We start from the raw sequence: 20657 nt of genomic DNA, 5'->3' as shown, positions 1-20657 counted from the left end.
CCATTTCACTCTCCCCCTCTTCCCGGCAATTGGAAAACTAACAACAGTATCAAGAAAAACCCATGAAGTATGCATGAGAGCGGCTCGGGGAAAGGCACCAACTATTTTAGACATGCAAGTGATTTCCTGAATTCAATTGCGTTGGAAAAAAACTTCTGACTACATATCGTGAACCAATGCTCATTTGAAAGGCAACAGATGAGATATTAATGCAATCACGTGTTTCTGGGTCTTCTACACATGAGGGAGTGATGTGAAAGAAATAACAGGAGTAATATAAAAGATAAAGATAAGAAGTGTGAATATTATTCGTCTAAGGCATTACTCATAAATGTTGTACGTGTTTATAGTTCAGTTTGGAAGATGAGTTTAGAGTTCGAGTATTAAAAAGAAATGGAGGTGTTTAGTAGGATCCCAGATGCATTACACTGCATTATACTACACACACACACACACACACACACACACACACACACACACACTTACACTCATTTTTTTTTCTATTTGCCTTAACATTATTTCAGTTTTTCAACGTCGACTTAAACATTTGCCGTCACACCAGCATGCGTCCTACATCGGCGGACGCTCTCTCTCTCCCTCCTTCCTTCTCCCGACGGCTATCACGGCGCGAGTGGAGGCCGACAGCGAGGAGGCGCCGATAACAGAACAAGATAAGAGTGATAACACGGCACTCATATGACGCCCGTTCCTCTCTCTCTCTCTCTCTCTCTCTCTCTCTCTCTCTCTCTCTCTCTCTCTCTCTCTCTCTCTCTCTCTCTCTCTCTCTCTCTCTACCATTTCCGGTCTCTTCCCTAGACCAGACCAATTATCCTTTTTAGTCTTTCTCTTGAGGGGGAAGGAAATGACGAGTGAAGGAGGAATCAAAGAGAGAAAGAGAAAGTAAGGAAGAGATGAGTCAATTGGGATTGTGGAGAGAGAGAGAGAGAGAGAGAGAGAGAGAGAGAGAGAGAGAGAGAGAGAGAGAGAGAGAGAGAGAGAGAGAGAGAGAGAGAGAGTACAATACTCACTTAAGGCACAGACGAAATATGGAACCACACCAATGCATTTCCTTTTACATTTTATACTTTTCCATCGTTCTTACACAAACACACACACACACACACACACACACACACACACACACAGGATAATCACTATTGTGCGCAAGCCTTCTCTCTTCCCCTCTTACGCACACACGGATAAAACAAAAAACAAACAATACACAGCAAGAAGAATATAAAACGACAGCCTACGAAGGAGCGTAATAAGCAGACATGAGCCAATTAAAGGGGATGAAAGAGACGAAGCACAACGACAGGGAATAGTGGGGCTTCGTTTAGGAGGAAATATGACCTACAAAAAGAGAAATTAAATGAAAAGTCTGAAATTTAGAATGAAGCAAAGAATATCGTTCAGAGAAAACTGTGAATTAAAAAAAAAGGAAAGAAAAATGATGTAATGAAAGGGGAAAAAGTAAACAAACTCTCGGTAAAAAAAAAAAAAAGTTGAAATGAGGTTATATGAAAAGAAAACACTGTAAGAACGAAATAAGAAATATTAAAAAAAAAACATGATCAATGAATAAAAGTTATATGACATGAAAGCTATATAAAAAAAGAAAAGAAAAAAGAAAATGGAATAATAAATTCAAGGCAAATAAAAAAACACAATAAACAAACGCCGAACAAAAAAAATAAAAGAAAATATTAAGAAAAACAAAAAAAAATTAAGCTTCGGAGACAAGGGCTTTTGAAGTGGTGGAGGGAGGGAGGCGGGTGAGGAGGGAGCGAGAGAGGGAGGGAAAGAGGGAGGGAAAGTGGGATGGGGAGAGAGAGAGAGAGAGAGAGAGAGAGAGAGAGAGAGAGAGAGAGAGAGAGAGAGAGAGAGAGAGAGAGAGAGAGAGAGAGAGAGAGAGAGAGAGAGAGAGAGTGGGAGGAAAGGAAGGGAAATGTGAAAGGGAGAGGTGTGGGATGGGTGGGGCCAGGTGGTGTGGGCGCCGCTGATTGCAGGGGTATAGCGCACTATAGCTGATTGGGAGCGACAGAGAAGGTGGAAGTGGAGGAGGAGGAGGAGGAGGAGGAGGAGGAGGAGGAGGAGGAGGAGGAGGAGGAGGAGGAGGAGGAGGAGGAGGAGGAGGAGGAGGAGGAGGAGGAGGAGAAGGAGGAGGAGGAGGAGGAGGAGGAGGAGGAAAAGGAGGAGGGAGAAGAGGAGCAGTGGGGGGATAAAATGATCTGTAAGGAGAAACTGAGAGGCAGGGAAAGAGGACGGCAATGTTACGTAAAGGAAATAACTGTTTGGGGAGAGAGAGAGAGAGAGAGAGAGAGAGAGAGAGAGAGAGAGAGAGAGAGAGAGAGAGAGAGAGAGAGAGAGAGAGAGAGAGAGAGAGAGAGAGAGAGAGAGAGAGAGAGAGAGAGAGAGGAGGTTCAAGCATAGACGTGGTCACGGTATAAATACAAAATTATTTCCACAAGTATTTAGAAGAAAAGAAAGGAAAATTACCTCTAAATATATATAAACACAACAAAATAACTAGAATAAATAAATAGTAAACAAAATCATTGGTAAATAAATATCAGTAAGTAATGTAATCAGACCATACGCATCGTCTGACCTTTACACCTTGCCGTCGCCACTCATCCCTCGCCTTCTCCTACTTCAGGCTGCTCCCGTTAGACACCACCAAAGTGGATGAACCTTCTTCAGCATAGTCAGTATTCAACGCCTTTCACAGTTACAACCCATTACAAACAGGTCTTCTTTCACTGCACCATTAATCCTCATCCCTTTCTTATGCCTCCCACACCCATTACAAGCACGCCTTCTTTCGTCACAAAAGTCTACGGAGGTACCAAGCCTTGTTTCACTACTCAAGGTTTGTTGTGAGATTGATATAAAATGACTTGTTGGTATATAACGAAGGTATTTGTTATTCTGTTGGTTAAATTTGAGTGACAGAAAAGAATACAAAAAAAAACATGGCCATCTCCCAGCAGAAAACATAATAGATTACCATGTATCTCTCAGGAAACGTGCCTTGTAGTAGAAAATGAAACTCGTGTAATTCACTTCGGTTTTGTGGCTTGCGTTCTGGACTAGTTGTGTGTGTGTGTGTGTGTGTGTGTGTGTGTGTGTGTGTGTGTGTGTGTGTGTGTGTGTGTGTGTGTGTGTGTGTGTGTGTGTGTGTGTGTGTGTGTGTGTGTGTGTGTGTGTTTCAGTAATATACGTACGATAATTACTGAAATAACAACTCTTTCAAATTGCTTCCTGAATACAGAGATTTGGTTGTTGCAGTCATGAGTGAAAATATTTTCTTTCTATGAACCAAACAGTTTTTTGCTGATTATATTTTTTGATGAATCGTTATTATTATTATTATTATTATTATTATTATTATTATTATTATTATTATTGTTATTATTATTATTATTATTATTATTATTATTATTATTATTATTATTATTATTATTATTGCCATCATTATCATCATTATTGTAACAATTGTCGCGTATCATTTATAAGACCGTAATTATTCATAACTGCTCGTAACTCTTTTCCTTTGTTTAGTTCATCACTACATTTATTCATTCATCAAATAAATGCACGAATGTTGCAGGCAGTTCGTGACCACACACACTGTTGCCACTGCCATCATTACTCGTACACTAAGTATACTCGCAGAGCCTCGGGTTGCTGCGTCACAAAAAAACCTTGAGACTACGAGACCTGACGCTGCTTCTCCAGTGTCCTTCGAATCTGCCCTTGAGACTCGACATGAGGAGTGGCACTTTCCGTTACTATTCTAACCTTTTGTTAATCAAGTGGCTTCGGTACCACTGACAGGGATGGTGCTCGTCTTCCTCACACACCAAATCGCAAAACAAATTTCCCTTCCCTAATATTTCATCCACAATATTTTTTTTTCTCAAATGATATTCGCATTATAAATTTTGTTACGTAAATTTGGAGGAATTTCTCACCGAGGGTTTTACGTGGGAGGAATCCACTCGCGCCTCAAAGTGCCTGGTAGTCTGGCAAACCTCGACGACCAACATTCCAAGCACAATTTTCCGTTGGCCGGTGAGTGTCAGTGTATCTGGACCCCTCACCTTACTGTCCTGCTGACACGTGTAGTATTTTAGGCCCGCAAATTTATCTCAGAAAACAGGAGGAGGTTGAATTTATGCTCCTGTAAGTCTGTGGTGAAGGTTCGCTCGTTGGTCTTACAAGCAGTGATTATATATGCAAGGAGGCGGCGGCGTTGTGGGAGCAGCAATCTTCTGTTTTAGGAGACGAGGGCGTGGGACTAAATTATTTATGTCAGACACATCAGCTGTTGCTTGCAGTGTGTGGCTTCGTGCCAGGAGAGGTGCGCTTGGTGACTCGACACTGATGAAAATGTGTCCAACCACTCCAATATGTTAACTTCATGCAACTACTGCCCTGATATAATATACACTACCGTGGAGGGGACGAGGAGAGCCTGCGTGAAGGCATTGTGTGAGAGGCAGTGGTGTTATATGGCACCAAAGTTATTCCACTAATTGCTAACTTCAGTTAATTAAAAGTTTGGTGCTTATATCATAAACTTCATGAAAATATCGCCTGCTATACGAGCGCCTCGATTATTACTTTATGATATTCTAACGGATAATGTTAATTATAACGAAGGCAAATATTACTTTCGACAGGAAGCACAACAGTTAACGAGTACTTGACCTTTCCACGACCTGCATTCGATTATCTCTGAGTATTATAAATCAACACATGCCCCGCGTCTCTTTGGCGGATGTAAACACTCCTTTGCGCCAGAAATGCGGGGCTGTGCAGCATTCATGTTTGCACAAGAGTCTTCAATGATTGCCATGCCGCACAACATTTTACTATTTTATATTTCCTTTATTTAAAAAAATATATATAATTTACCAAGTATATAGACATTGGCGAAAATTTTTGCCCTATAAAATTATAAGGTCGCTACACGTACTCTGAAAACCCAACTTTACTTACGATAGGAGAGAAAATCGTGTACTTAGAATAACAACTCTGCATAAAAGTGAGAGGAGTTGCTGTAAACGATTCAGACAGAAAACCTTGGAGCCATGATAGTAACATAAAGCCACTTGTACCATTACTCCCACGCACGACGGGAAAATAAAATCACGTACTAGCAATGATAATCGTAACTTATCTGCATAAAAGTGAAAGGACTAGCTGTAAATGTACTGGACAGGAATACATAAAGTCGTGGTGGTAATGTAAGGTCAGCTGTACCCTCACACCCACGCAAGACACGCACATTAGCAGATTAATATGTAAATTAGCGAGGAGGAAAACTGGTGTGAGGGAAGGTGGGGGACGTGATTGTATATTCGCAAAGACACATCAACTTAGACACTCCAGCAACTAATGTGTCGACTCCTTTTATCCGCAGTGTGTGTGTGTGTGTGTGTGTGTGTGTGTGTGTGTGTGTGTGTGTGTGTGTGTGTGTGTGTGTGTGTGTGTGTGTGTGTGTGTGTGTGTGTGTGTGTGTGTGACGTATGTCTTCCTCATGGGAAATAAAAAAATAAAAAGGAGGAGCCATGAGGGATAAAAATGGAAATATAGTAAGTACGAGGTATACGAGGAGTGATGCACACACACACACACACACACACACACACACACACACACACACACACACACACACACACACACGAAAAAAGGCGCACAGAAAATGCCATGAAAACAGACAAATGGCAAAAGAGGGAGGCGGGAGGAAGCAAGGGACGTGAGAGGGGAGAGAATAATGCGAAAGATAAATATTCAGGGAAAAGAGAGAAGAATAGAGGCAATGCAAAAATAGAGGATTTACGAAAGAAACGCGAAAAAAAGCAGTTCTGGATCACTAGGCGAGACAGGGCAGGGGCGATAACCTTGGAGACAGAGGAGACAGTAGCAGAGTTCCTCCTAACATATTCTTACTAAAAACAGATTTTCTTTAAAGACTCATTTATACCAAGAGCAAATTACATTTCAGAATTAACAATGTATGACTTTAATTAACTAAGTATATATTCCCAGAGAAGCACATTCTAATCAAGTTTAAATTCAAGAATTCGCAAAACACAAGAGGTGGTGAATTAGGGATTTCTTAGGTCTCGTGGCGCGTTCACAATAAATAGACCGATCAACACCTGAACCAAAACAGTGCCGGACAACTCGGGTTTATATGCAAATAACCCCAGTGACAAATTAGCATAGATATAACCTTGATCATTTCAATGCTTATCTATAATTGCAGCATTTACCTCACATCTATGACTGTCACGGGATAATCAAGTAATATTGTTATAAATTAAGCCCATAAATCCATTAGGGGACAATTTTTATATGAATGCCAAATAGGATATGACTGAGCAGGGAGAGGAGGACAGGGAGCTCGTGTCACCAACCCGGAAGAGCTCAGTGTGCCGGACAGTGTTTGTAATGTTCGCTCTTAATTCACCTTTAACAGAGCATTTGCCACGGTGAAGGCCACCAGTTATGCTGCTGTGAATGAATAAAAAAGACAACACTCTTAAAAGGATCCTCAATGTTGCGTGTGGAAAACCTTAAACACAACAGAAACACACACGACGCTTGCATTATATTCCGCAGCAAAACCTCCAACTAATATATTTCAGCCTCTGTCAAAGCACGCAGGCATTACAGCAACTTAACTGCGAGAATAAACACATTCACTAACACCGACTACATTAACGTCATTATCCCCTGCCAAGGTTACTACCCATTAACTAGATTAGATTAACTGGATATAGATTTTCATTATCGTTCGCTATACGTTACATGGCTCTAATTCTGTATTTTATCGCCAATCACGTGAATTATACTACTAATAAAAAATTTCATAAATTGTTATCTTTCTATAAAAGCCTGTGTTTACCTGGTGTGAGGTATGCTTTGGAAAAAAAAAAAAAAACATACAAGAGCAATGTCAAAATAAGTGTAGATTTTCATGTGTGTTCAGGTGTGTTGTAGACGTAGTGGGACAGGTGTGGTGAAAGAGGTGTGGTGATTAAGTAATACAGGTGAGATCAGGTAACATATGTGAGTCAATTATAGGAACAAATACAGCGATTAGGCAAAGCAGGTGTTCTAATCAGGCCCTACAGCTGTGTTGATCAGGTAAGGCTGTTGTGAAGATAATTTACAAGGAGAAATGCAGTGACCAGGTAAAGCAGGTGTGTTGATCGGATATTACGGGTGTGACAAGTAGGTGAGATAAATATGGTGACCAAAGACAGGTGTAGTGTTATCAGATAATGTGTCGCAATAAAGTAAGACCTCTCAAGAGAGCAGCAATGATCGGAGGTGTGGGAAGGTGTGTTGAAAGTCCCTTCTCTGTTACAGATTGCATCATGATCCTCTTATTAATGAAGGAACGTGCAACACACACACGCTCTCTCTCTCTCTCTCTCTCTCTCTCTCTCTCTCTCTCTCTCTCTCTCTCTCTCTCTCTCTCTCTCTCTCTCTCTCTCTCTCTCTCTCTCTCTCTCTCATACTACACTTTACTTACTATGCCTGAAAATACACAGGATTTGTCTCAATAAAAACACAAGTAAACGAAGCAAATATGTTTTGTGAAACACTTTTACAACTCAATCTGGAGATCAATGACGTGAATCCTGAATATGAGAGAGAGAGAGAGAGAGAGAGAGAGAGAGAGAGAGAGAGAGAGAGAGAGAGAGAGAGAGAGAGAGAGAGAGAGAGAGAGAGAGAGAGAGAGAGAGAGAGAGAGAGAGAGAGAGAGAGAGAGAGAGAGAGAGAGAGAGAGAGAGAGAGAGAGAGAGAGAGAGAGAGGTGCAGGAAAGAGAAAGAGGACGAAAGAAAATGAGGGATAGCTTAAAGGTATGTTGCGGAAGGAAAAAAAAACAACCAAGTAAAAGATAAAGAAAGAATATTGAACACAAAGCGAGTGAAAGCAAAAGGAGGGACGAACGGAAGAAAAGATGAAGGAAGGAACGCAGGAAATATTTCGGAAGGATAAACCAATGGGAAGAAACTGAGGAAAAGGAAAAATCTAAAGGAAATAACGGAGAGAGAGAGAGAGAGAGAGAGAGAGAGAGAGAGAGAGAGAGAGAGAGAGAGAGAGAGAGAGAGAGAGAGAGAGAGAGAGAGAGAGAGAGAGAGAGAGAGAGAGAGAGAGAGAGAGAGAGAGAGAGAGAGAGAGAGAGAGAATGAAGGAAAGAGAGAAAGAATACTTTAAATCACAAACATCCACACACACACACACACACACACACACACACACACACACACACACACACACACACACACACACACACACACACACACAAATACATATATCTCTCTTATGACCCGCCAGAAGTTCTCCAGCACCTGAAACTCAATACCTGAGGGCCAATTAAGGTTCACCCGAATTGACACACTAACTTCAGAGAGTGCATTTGACAACCGAACCCACTTCCGTATTTCCTTGGCTACTCTATTCCTCCTCCCTTCCTTCTAAGCTTTACCCTTTAGCCTCACCCCACCACGCACCCCTGGCCACACCTGTCTACCTTAAAGGGGTGTGGTCAAACTTACCTGTGTTCGTAAAGGGGGACGATTTTTTCCCATCCTACCTGCTGCCTCACCTGCCATGTCCCTTGTTGCCTATTCTATCCGAGAGAGAGAGAGAGAGAGAGAGAGAGAGAGAGAGAGAGAGAGAGAGAGAGAGAGAGAGAGAGAGAGAGAGAGAGAGAGAGAGAGAGAGAGAGAGAGAGAGAGAGAGAGAGAGAGAGAGAGAGAGAGAGAGAGAATATATAAGAAATTCATGGCCATTTTACAAGTATTAGTGGACATTTCCTAGCACGTCAAATATAGAAGTGGATCAGACGAGATAGCGAACGCCTGTCTGTCACGTAGATGGAGAAGCAGATTCAACCACACGTCATACAAGATCATCCAAAGATTTGTTGTTAATAAGTTTGTACCAGTTCACAGACGTGGATTTATTCTTCATTCATGGTATTCTGAAGCCTTATATATGAGGGAGCAGTTTTGGTGGGATTGTACTGTTATTATGTATAGTTCATAGTAGTTCATCTTGGGCTGCAGTTCTGATGTGATTAAACTTCATAATGTGTGTGATTAAAGTTAGTGTGGAAGCTGTGCGTGTGGTATGCATTTAGTGTATGCTCGTCAATGTGGTGGCTAATAAAATATTCTCTCTCTCTCTCTCTCTCTCTCTCTCTCTCTCTCTCTCTCTCTCTCTCTCTCTCTCTCTCTCTCTCTCTCTCATACACCACACGCACACAAACACACAAATCGACTCATACCTCCCTGTCACACCTTTTCTTGGCCACGCAGACGCCCATCCAACACACACACACACACACACACACACACACACACACACACACACACACACACACCAACCCTCCTCCCCTCCCCCGCAACAAGAACAAACACAACAAACACCAAACATTTTCACTCCCTAATCCTATATTCAATGTGGGCCAATCCCGAAAGCTGAAAACGCTATATTTACGTACAAACGCCCCCAGCCAATGAGCGCGGGAGTTCGCCGTGACGTGACGCGAAGCACACTAGTCTCCCATTCATCACGGCGTCGCGTTCCCTGATTGGCCAACCGGGGTGCGCACGCGATGAGGTGATTGGTGGAGACTAAGTTCGCCCATTGCATGCACCACGGAATGTTGTGGTGCGCCGGCGCGCCCGCACACAACACAAGGCATTAAGAACATTAAGTTACTGCGATTTGCTTTTATTACTGTGACCTTGGGGAGTGACAATGCAGGCGTGCGCGCAGACACACACACACACACACACACACACACACACACACACACACACACACACACACACACACACACACACACACACACACACACACACACACACACACGAGATTATTACATTATATTTTTTTTTCCATGTGTCTGTCCTTTCATGACCTGCTGTGTGTGTGTGTGTGTGTGTGTGTGTGTGTGTGTGTGTGTGTGTGTGTGTGTGTGTGTGTGTGTGTGTGTGTGTGTGTGTGTGTGTGTGTGTGTGTACCTGAGTGTCCGTGCGCGCGCGTATGCATGTGTGTCCCTGCCTATCCATCTGTCTGTTAGTGTTATGGAGAGAGAGAGAGAGAGAGAGAGAGAGAGAGAGAGAGAGAGAGAGAGAGAGAGAGAGAGAGAGAGAGAGAGAGAGAGAGAGAGAGAGAGAGAGAGAGAGAGAGAGAGAGAGAGAGAAACTATGTAGCTGCCTCCTGCAAGATAGAATATAAATATCTATCGCAGAAGAGGAGGGCGATAAATTCTTATAAAGACACAGCGCTTCCCGTAATGGATCGGAACACAGCTGATGGAAAAGCGATGAATTTCTCTCGCCGCCAACACGTAATCGATGCCGACGTGTTAAACGATTACGAATGATGTCATAAAGCAAGAATAATAGAGTGCATGGCCTCCCTCTTGCGTGCGTGCATGCGTTCGTGCGTGCGTGCGTGCGTGCGTGTGCGTGTGTATGTGTGTGTGTGTGTGTGTGTGTGTGTGTGTGTGTGTGTGTGTGTCTGTGTGTGTGTAGGGAATTCTCCTTTGTGTACTCATTTTTACCAGAGAGAGAGAGAGAGAGAGAGAGAGAGAGAGAGAGAGAGAGAGAGAGAGAGAGAGGCGTGTCTTCTTGCATGACTGCCTCCGAGGTATTGACTTTGAAAATACTTGCATGAATTCCACAACCCTGGGAGGAGACGCGACACAAGAAGAGGCAGTTGGTGGGAAGGGAAGGAGAGGATGGAAGCAGGAGTGAAGTGGAAGATGGGACAGGAGGACTAGAAGATGGAAGAGAAAGGCCAAGAGGGATAGGAGAAAAAGATTTGAAGAGGAAGATTGGAAGGAAAGACTACAAGAGGAAGTTGGGAGGAAAGACTTGCAGAGGAAGATATGAGAGAAGATTGGAAGAGGGAAAATAAAAAATAAGAATACAAGAGAAATGGAAATAAAATGATTACTGATTAATTGATTGTTTGTTTCATAGTCTACTGCCAAAAAAATGATATAGAGAAATCAAGATGGAAGGGAAAGCTCAGAAGAGAGAAACATGGATAAGAATACGAGAAAGTGGAATAAAAAGTTATTGATTAATTTTAGCACCAGACAAATAAATATAGAGAAATTAATAAAACAAAATTGGATGTGAAAAAGAGAAAAAAAAAGAAAGATAAGAAAAGAAGGCATGAACAAAACAGAAAAAGATGAAAAAATAACGAAAATTAAAAAATATAGGAAATTAAGTAGTACACAAGAGAAAAAATAGAACATAAAGAGTAGTTAACAGTAAATAACCTCTTCAGGAACAACAAATAAATTGCTGTTTGTTCTTCCTTTAGGTTCACTGATGTTAGAGAGAGAGAGAGAGAGAGAGAGAGAGAGAGAGAGAGAGAGAGAGAGAGAGAGAGAGAGAGAGAGAGAGAGAGAGAGAGAGAGAGAGAGAGGGAATCAGACAGGAGGGGAAAGACATGAGTGGCGGAAGCATTAATGAGAGGAAACAGGAGGGAGAGAAAAGGGTAGCAGGGATTTATCGTACACTTCTGAAGGCCAATGAACTTATTTACATTACCATTCCCATTACCGAGGAGCAGGACACGCCAGGGAGAGGAAGGGGTGTTATTCCCTCGCGAAGAGTAACAAGAGTGAGTAAAAATGATGATAAAAAAGTAAGCTCCCTCTTGCAAATCACGTGAAGACAATGATGGCAAATAATGAACAGGTGAGAACACAGGTACTCGTGTATTAAGTAATAAGTCAACGAGGTAGATGGAGGTCATGATAATAAGAAGCTAATGAATTACGAGAAAAATACATAGCGTGGAGGGCAAAAGGTAAAGAAATTGTATTAACAAACTGGAAAAAGGTTACTGAAAATGATAAGATAGAGCAGAACAGGATGAGAGAAATATAAGACCTAATGTAAAAAAGATACGAAAAGAATCTTCTGAGCATAGATAGAAAGAAAAACTTATCTGTAACATGATCACCCATAAAAGAGAGAGAGAGAGAGAGAGAGAGAGAGAGAGAGAGAGAGAGAGAGAGAGAGAGAGAGAGAGAGAGAGAGAGAGAGAGAGAGAGAGAGAGAGAGAGAGAGAGAGAGAGAGAGAGAGAGAGCAAAATTCCCTCTCCCTCCCCAAAAAATATAAAAAAGCACCACACTTCCCTGGGGACGAAAGGATAAACACATACACATACACACACACATACAGGAAAGAAGAAGAAAAAAAAAACAGACTCAAAAAGGGGAGCAAATCACAGGAGGGACACGACACTTATCGGCTAAGAGGATCATTAAGTCTTTTCTCCGAGCCGCCAGCAAAGGGACGCCAGGGGAGGCTGACACACAAGTGGCGGCTGATGAGCGGGATGAGCGAGCAGCAGGTGGGGGAACGGCGGGTCATCTGGTGGCTGCCTCCTGCTCTCCTGCTGCCTGCCACCTGCTGCGCCCCTCAACCTGCTCATTGCCTCCCATTCACGGTTTTTCCTCAAGGCGACCAATTACAGGCGAGTTACAGGGGAGTTACAAGCAGATCATTGGCTGTTTGATGGTGAGGGTGAGGGAGGACGTGTGTGTGTGTGTGTGTGTGTGTGTGTGTGTGTGTGTGTGTGTGTGTGTTTTAAGTATTATTGGAGGATTGGAGTGATGGCGGGAGGATGAATGTATCATTTCTCTCTCTCTCTCTCTCTCTCTCTCTCTCTCTCTCTCTCTCTCTCTCTCTCTCTCTCTCTCTCTCTCTCTCTCTCTCTCTTCCCTTTTCTTCCTTCATTTCCTCCTACATCAATCTCCTCCTCCCTCTTTCACATCTCCCTTCCTTCCCTTGCTTTCTTTCTACATTTCTATTATTCTTCATCCTTATTTCTCCCACATCAGTTTCCTCCCTCCATCTCTCATTCCTCCCTTTTTATTTCTCCCTTCTCTCTCTCTCTCTCTCTCTCTCTCTCTCTCTCTCTCTCTCTCTCTCTCTCTCTCTCTCTCTCTCTCTCTCTCTCTCTCTCTCTCTCTCTCTCTCTCTCTCTCCTTACCCCTTCTCTTTCCAATGCCTCACGTAAACATGGGCGTGAGCAAAATATTTTTCTCTCTCCTCGTAACCTTGAACTCTCCCGGCCTGCCCTCGAATGACCTTGTGACCTGGATTGACCTGAATTGCACCTCGGGTCGCCCAAGAGGAGAAAGGACTAAGAAATCTCGGTCCTGCTTTGCGGAAATGGAGGAGGAGAGAAAGAGGAAAGGGTATTGCAAAGAAGTGATGAAGTGAAACGTTGCCACCTTTTAGAGTAAGGGGAAAAATACGTAAGGTGAGTAAATAGTGAACGAACAAGTGGCAAGTGTTTCTTTTACTTGTCCTGGGTAATGTGAAAAATGAGTAACTGTAACCTGACTTGAGCAGGTAAGGAGAGAAGGAATGTGTATGTGGGTTCTCCTTTGTGTGTGTGAGAGACATAGATAGATAGATAGATAGATAGATAGATAGATAGATAGATAGATAGATAGATAGATAGATAGACAGATAGACAGATAGATAGATAGATAGATAGACAGACAGACAGACAGACAGACAGACAGACAGACAGATAGATAGATAGACATATAGCTATATATATATATATATATATATATATATATATATATATATATATATATATATATATATATATATATATATATATATATATATATATACGGACATAAAGTTAGATGGTTAGATAAATAGAAAGATAAGTAAATAGAGTAACAATAGAAAAATTGACTGAAAGACAGAGAGAGAGAGAGAGAGAGAGAGAGAGAGAGAGAGAGAGAGAGAGAGAGAGAGAGAGAGAGAGAGAGAGAGAGAGAGAGAGAAAAAAAATCTTTTAAAAATATTACTGTCCTCGTGTCACTTTCAGCAATAGCTTCACACACACACACACACACACACACACACACACACACACACACACACACACACACACACACACACACACACACACACACACACACACATACAGGAGTATCAGTGTCACGTAACAGCGAGCGTGACCTTTTTCCTTCCCGTCACATTTCTCCAGGAACGAAACTCTGACGTAAAGGTGACGTCACATTTTTTGTCTTTCCAAGAAACTCGTACAGAAAATATCATCTTTAAATATATTTTTCTTTTCCGTGTAATCTATATCTTCTATCTTATTTTGTTCTTATTCCTTTTTGTTCCTTTATTTAAGACCACGTTTCAATTTTAATTTTTTATTAGTTCCGTTTTCTTTTTTTTCTTTTTTATTCTCCTTCAACTTTTTCCATTTAATTTTCATTATTATGTTAATTCTTTCGTAATTTCCTCTAATTTTTTATTCATTCCTTGATTCGCGGTGTTTATAAACCATTACTGTGTGTGTGTGTGTGTGTGTGTGTGTGTGTGTGTGTGTGTGTGTGTGTGTGTGTGTGTGTGTGTGTGTGTGTGTGTGTGTGTGTGTGTGTGTGTGTGTGTGTGTGTGTGCGCGCGCGCGCGCGCGAGTTCGACCACGTGTTTCTATTTGTTTATGGCTTTTGATCTGGTCTAACTGTCCTTCCGCCTCTCTCTCTCTCTCTCTCTCTCTCTCTCTCTCTCTCTCTCTCTCTCTCTCTCTCTCTCTCTCTCTCTCTCTCTCTCTCTTTCTCTTTCTGAATCCTATACGTCTCCCTTCACCTCTCATTAACTTCCTCCCGTTTCTTCCACACAACCATATTCATCACATCCCCTTTCCTCCTTCACGTCCTTCCCGCCCTTCTGATCCCTCCGCCGCGCCGCCATCGGAAATCCTTAGCCTGGGGACACGAGCAGGTGGAGCAAGGCAGCCAGGTGTGGTGTCCTCCCTAAATAGCCAATTACTTTAAGTCTGCGGGAACTTAAATTAGATGAGTTCCAAAAGTTATATTGACTAAGTTTGGAATTATAATGGGCTAATGTTACTTAGTCGTTATACTGCATGGCCTCCTTTCCCCACACAGTTTGCCTCCGCTGCTTCTTGTTTATATTATGTGCTAGTTTAGGGGTCGTTGTCGTCGTTGTTGTTATTATTGTTGCTCTTGTCGTGTGTGTGTGTGTGTGTGTGTGTGTGTGTGTGTGTGTGTGTGTGTGTGTGTGTGTGCGTCGTATGTGTGCATGAGTGTTGTTTCTGTTATTATATTGTGCATGCTTAGTTGTTATAACTATCTTTTCTTTACTGATTTCTTTCTCTCCAGTTACCTTTCTCTCTCTTTTTTGTTATCATCGTTGCTTTTCCATTTTCCGTTATCATGATCATTCTTGTTACATGTATAAAACGCCTTCTTGTGTGCTGCAGCTTTAATTATTTAGTGCATGTATTAGTTATGAATATTTTCTACTTTAACCATACCTACTCTCTCTCTCTCTCTCTCTCTCTCTCTCTCTCTCTCTCTCTCTCTCTCTCTCTCTCTCTCTCTCTCTCTCTCTCTCTCTCTCTCTCTCTCTCTCTCTCTCTCTCTCTCTCTCTCTCTCTTATTTAATGTCTTCTCATCACTTCGCCTTAAGATCCTTTGATACTTTCCGCCAATGGAGTATTTCAAGAATGAAGAGAACGCGTGTCGGGTCCCAGAGTTACGAGGGGGAAGCGGAGAGGCGCGGCCCGTGGCTCTCATGGCTCTCGTGGCTCGCTGTGGGTCACGCAGGAACTGGTGCAGATTTATTACAGGTCACTACTTTCCTGCGTGATCGTAAAACTGGGTCACTACAGCGGCCGCGTGGAGTCGTTAGTGCTGCAGTGGGTCACATGTTTTGCAGTAATGGATAGGTAGTGTGTGCTACTTTTTAGAGCTGATTTACGTAGAAGAGTATTGCTGACTATTACCTCGTGTTATTTCCTACATTCTGCAGACTCTAGTGGAAGTTATTTGAGTTTCTGAGGAGTTTATGATTCTAGTGATAGTTTAGTAAAGATTCTACCCCATCAACAGGATATATATCCATGGGGACATTTTTAATAGTCTCTGTGGTCTCTGAAGATAATCCTGATGACAGAATAAAGCATTTCAAAAGGTTTAATGTTTACATGGGTTTCGTTCAGTGCATTATGGGTAGTTTTGTTCTCTTATGAGTTATGGAATTGGGCAGGTTCTCTGGCCCAAAGAATGAGTAAAATATCATGGATAATTTTTATGCCAATTTTGGGGTAGTTTGATTTTTTTTTTTTTTGTTTTGTTAAATCTAATTACTGTACTGGATACCTTTTGTTATTAATCCCTTTACTTACTTCTATGGTTAACATTTACACTATAAGAACATTTACACTATAAGAACATATATGTTTTTTTTTCCAACTGCATAAGTATTCAAGAGACTGTAGTACAAAAATGTCTTAAAAAGCTTCTAGTGATTATGAGAGAATAATGATGTCTAGCAATAAAAGGATCAAACATCACGGAACCAGGAAGCCTTCACACTAATTTAAATGCCAACACCTTGAGTCGCATTTCCGGAGTGATCAACCTAGGTACTGTGTAGGCTGCCTCTTGTTATTAAGGTCACGGAATGGGGTTGCGTGTCTTCCTGGGGTGTGTGAAAGACTGCTGGGTCACGTGACTGGGGTGGTGAAGTACTAAGGGTCAGTATTCGAGAATCACAAAATAAAGTGCATAATTTATTCTCGGATGTGCAGCTCTAGGTCAGTTTTGAATGAGGTTATTTTCTCGAGGCGTGGAATACTGCTGGGTCACGTGACTGTGGTGGAGAATGTTTGGAGTCATTTTCGTTTTTTCCCGCCTTTTCTTTCCCTTTTTTCAATGGAAGAATAAAGTGCTGAACCTATTTTTGGACCCGAGTTCCTACGGGTCAATGCTGAATGGGGTAATTTCCTCAGGGATGTGGGATACTGCTGGGTCACGTGACTGAGTTATGGAGGTACTGTCAGTAACTTTTTTTTGAGGGGGTAGGGGTGTAAAGATAAAGTGCATGATTTATTCTTGAGTATAAAACAGTAGATCAATTTTGAACTGAGTCAGTTTTTTGAGGTGTAAAATACTACTGGGTCACGTGACAGGAATGAAACTACTACTCTGGATCATTTTTTTTTTTTAGAGATGGAGAAAAAGTGTATAATTTATTTTTTGTATATAAAACTGTAGATTAATTTTGAGCTCGGCCAATTTTTTTTTTTTTTTTAATATGTGAAATTCTGCTGAGTCACGTGGCTGAACTGCAAAACTATCCTGGATAAATTTTGGGGCTCTGAAAGGATAACGTGTATAATTTCATTGGCTATAAAGTTGCAGAAGAATGATTTTGAACGGCGTAATTTTTTTGATATCTGAAATTATGCTGGGTCACGTAGTTGAAGTGTAAAACTACTCTCGGTAATTTTTTTTTGAGCTGAAAGAATAGTGTGTATAATTCTTAGATAAAAAACTGTAGGTCATTTTTACAAGGGGTAATTTCCCAGTGGGTGTGGAGTACTATTAGGCAACGTGATTTAGATGTATAACTGCTCTTGATCACTTAATAATTAATTTGAGCTGAAATGATAAGGTGTATAATCTATTCATGCATATAAAACTGAAAGTGATCATTTTCAAAGGTGGTCATTTCCCTGTAGGTGTGGACTACTACTGTGTCACGTGGCTCAGGTGTATAACTACTCTGGGTCACTTTTTTTGGAGCTGAGGAATAAAGCGCATAATCCTTTATTGAATATGAAGTTTACAGAGGTCAATTTTGAACGAGGTCATTTCCTTTGGGATGAGGAGCACACTTGGGTCACGTGGCTGAGATATAAAAATAATGTGGGTTAGTTTCGGGGACTAAAGAGATCAAATGAGTAACCTTTTGTGTGATAGGAAATTGATAAAGGTTATGCGAACTGGCTTTTGGACTTCACTGATTATTTAGAATTTTTTTTTTTTTTTTTTTTTTTGTGGATATGAAACTGTTAGAAATAATTAAGGGTAACTTTTTCTTGAATGAAGGGATGGAATAGATAATTAAGTGCACATTTTTCTCGTATATGAAACTAATGAATATAACTTTTTGACTTCTCTTAACGGACTGGTACCTTCGTGGGTTTTTTTTTTTCCGTTCATTTTGTCGCCCTCAGCTAGTGCCCCTCTTACACAAAACAAAACCCTTTCTCTGTAATATATAGCACAGTTAAGTCACATTTAAAGACTCTCTAAACAAGGTCACACTGGCAGACATGCGTGGTTTTCCTTCTCCATTTACACAAGTCACTTTTTGAGCGGATGGAAGGCCAATAAGAGTCACTTCTTACATGGCTTCTCAAATGAGGTCACAGCGAGGCAGGTGTGGCTTTCCTCTCCCTGCCTCACCTGTCCACACGAGGCCCGGCTCACCTGGACGGGGAAATCAATAAGGCTCCGCTGTTTACCCGTGTTCTTAATTCTTAGCATTTCCTTCGTGGCTGCTGGGGCTTTTGGGGGCTACGAGGTGGACGTGGAGGAGGTGGACGTGGAGGTGGAGGAGGTGGAGGTGTAGATGGAGGTGTAGGAGGAGGAGTAGGTGGAGGTGGAGGAGGAGGAGGAGGAGGAGGAGGAGGAGGAGGAGGAGGAGGAGGATTAGAGCAGATCAGGTCACAAGTTAAAGGTCAAAGCAGACACAGTGCGAGGTTAGGAGAAATCCAAGCCCCAGTGTTAAGGAAAGGCCAGATAAACTGATCAGATTGTTGTTAAATTCTGGAGCTCTCACTCACTTTGTTTACCATTTTCTAACATCTCGAACTTTTAAAATAGAAACATCAAGACGAAGAAAACAACGAACTAATCTAATTAATATCTATTTTTCATCATTTTCTTTCGGAAGAGATAATATAAGAAGAATTTTTAACTTTTGTAGTCTATGATGATCCCATCTTCAATAGAATTAACATAAGGGAAGCTGTAGGAAGCCAGTAGGCCTACATGTGGCACCCCTACATAAAACATACATAACTCCATCAACGTATTATTCCTATTCGTAAATCCATCTAATCTTAGCCTCCTATTGACTCACATTAACTTTTTACACAGTTCTCTCCCTCGCATCCTCAAAAGCCCCGGAAAAAGACGCAGTGAAGCAGGCAAAGCTCAAGATCAAGCTGAGGTGGACAGGTATACAAGGCAAGGCAGGGTGGACCAGAGGTGGATACTAGGTGGATCAAGGCGGGGCTGCTCAGGTAAGTCAGGTAACCCCAGCACGGCCACTCAGGTAAGGCAGTCAGGTGTGCCATGCACGGCCAGTTGAGTGAGTCAGGAACGGTAAGGTTCGCTCGTCTGGTTCGTTTGCTTCAGACGAAGGATAATGAAGCAGTGGAAGGAAGGAACTTGTGTAGGGAGGCAAGTGTGTGTGTGTGTGTGTGTGTGTGTGTGTGTGTGACCGAGATTAGGTTAAGAGCACTCGGATCGTTAAGCAAGTAGCCTAAAGTGACCAGGGAGTTCTAGGAGGATAGAAGGAGGTCACGCTGCTCTCTCTCTCTCTCTCTCTCTCTCTCTCTCTCTCTCTCTCTCTCTCTCTCTCATACAGGTCACACGGTAAGTAGGCCAAGCGAGCAGGTCACGCAGGCACCGGGTCACCCAATCACACACACCACACGCGAGAGACTAAATAAAGAGCGACAAAAAAAAAAAAAAAAAAGCAAATAAAGAGTATCAACACAGACTGCATTTCACGCCCGGAGAACTGCAAGCGTCTCCTTACCCCATAATAACCAGCAAACGTAATTCCCAGAAACACATCTCAGGCATTTCCTACACACACACACACACACACACACACACACATATACAGCTCCTCGTTTCTCATTCAGCAGGGAATAAGGGAGTCTGAAGAAAGGGAGGGGGGCCAAGGGGGAGGAACATTCACTCAGCAGGCGGCGGGGTAAGCAGGTCCACACGCCAGGAAGGAGACGAAACACGCAATGCTCCGTCCCTCCATCATGCAAAACCTCCATCAGACACCCGAATCAGGGGTACCAACACTCCCACCTCTGCACGGAGTATTGGCCAGCGTGGGACGGAGTGCGTGACTGGGGAAGTTGAATACGTACGTGACAGAGGTGCGTGGGAGGGTGTGTGTGTGCTAGGTGGGTATTGGGGGGAGAGTGTGTTGGTGGAGAGGTATTTGGGGTGGGTGTGTGTGTGTGTGTGTAGGAGGACGATTTTAAGGCGGAGTTCATACGTGTGTGTGTGTGTGTGTGTGTGTGTGTGTGTGTGTGTGTGTGTGTGTGTTTGAGAGATATGAAGGCAGGAGAGTTTGAGTGAGTAAGGGAGAGAGAGAAAAAACTGTGATGAAAGGTGCACCACAAGAGGGATCAGTAGAGAGAGAGAGAGAGAGAGAGAGAGAGAGAGAGAGAGAGAGAGAGAGAGAGAGAGAGAGAGAGAGAGAGAGAAAGAGAGAATCACCGGTTGGAAGTGGATACGAGTCATGAACACCATTACAAAAATACAAGCACATAAAAAAATAATAAATTACGTGAGAAGCGCATGAAACAAAAAAGACATGAAAAAGAAAACAGGAAACAAAACAAAAAAAAGGAAAAAACAAAATAAGTGTCTGGACGCTATGGGGTTAGGCAAGTTATTGAGACAAATCATTGAAAGCCGTGAGCACAGAGAGAGAGAGAGAGAGAGAGAGAGAGAGAGAGAGAGAGAGAGAGAGA

The 20657-nt window shown here is 42.2% G+C and overlaps 1 protein-coding gene across 1 annotated transcript in view; it reads right to left on the bottom strand.

Annotated features, from left to right (window-relative positions):
* LOC135102557 (uncharacterized) overlaps positions 1-7396 on the bottom strand; it is a 145601-nt gene extending 138205 nt beyond the window's left edge. Inside the window, 1 exon segment of the mRNA XM_064007838.1 lies at positions 7324-7396. Coding sequence (XP_063863908.1) covers positions 7324-7396 — 73 coding nt within the window.
* Positions 7397-20657: the final 13261 nt, after the last annotated feature.

The sequence above is a fragment of the Scylla paramamosain genome, chromosome 8 (genome assembly GCF_035594125.1).
Source record: "Scylla paramamosain isolate STU-SP2022 chromosome 8, ASM3559412v1, whole genome shotgun sequence".
In the NCBI taxonomy this organism is placed as follows: Eukaryota; Metazoa; Arthropoda; class Malacostraca; order Decapoda; family Portunidae; genus Scylla; species Scylla paramamosain.
Note: the sequence above shows the minus strand (reverse complement) of the source record. Positions and strands in the feature narration are given on the sequence as shown.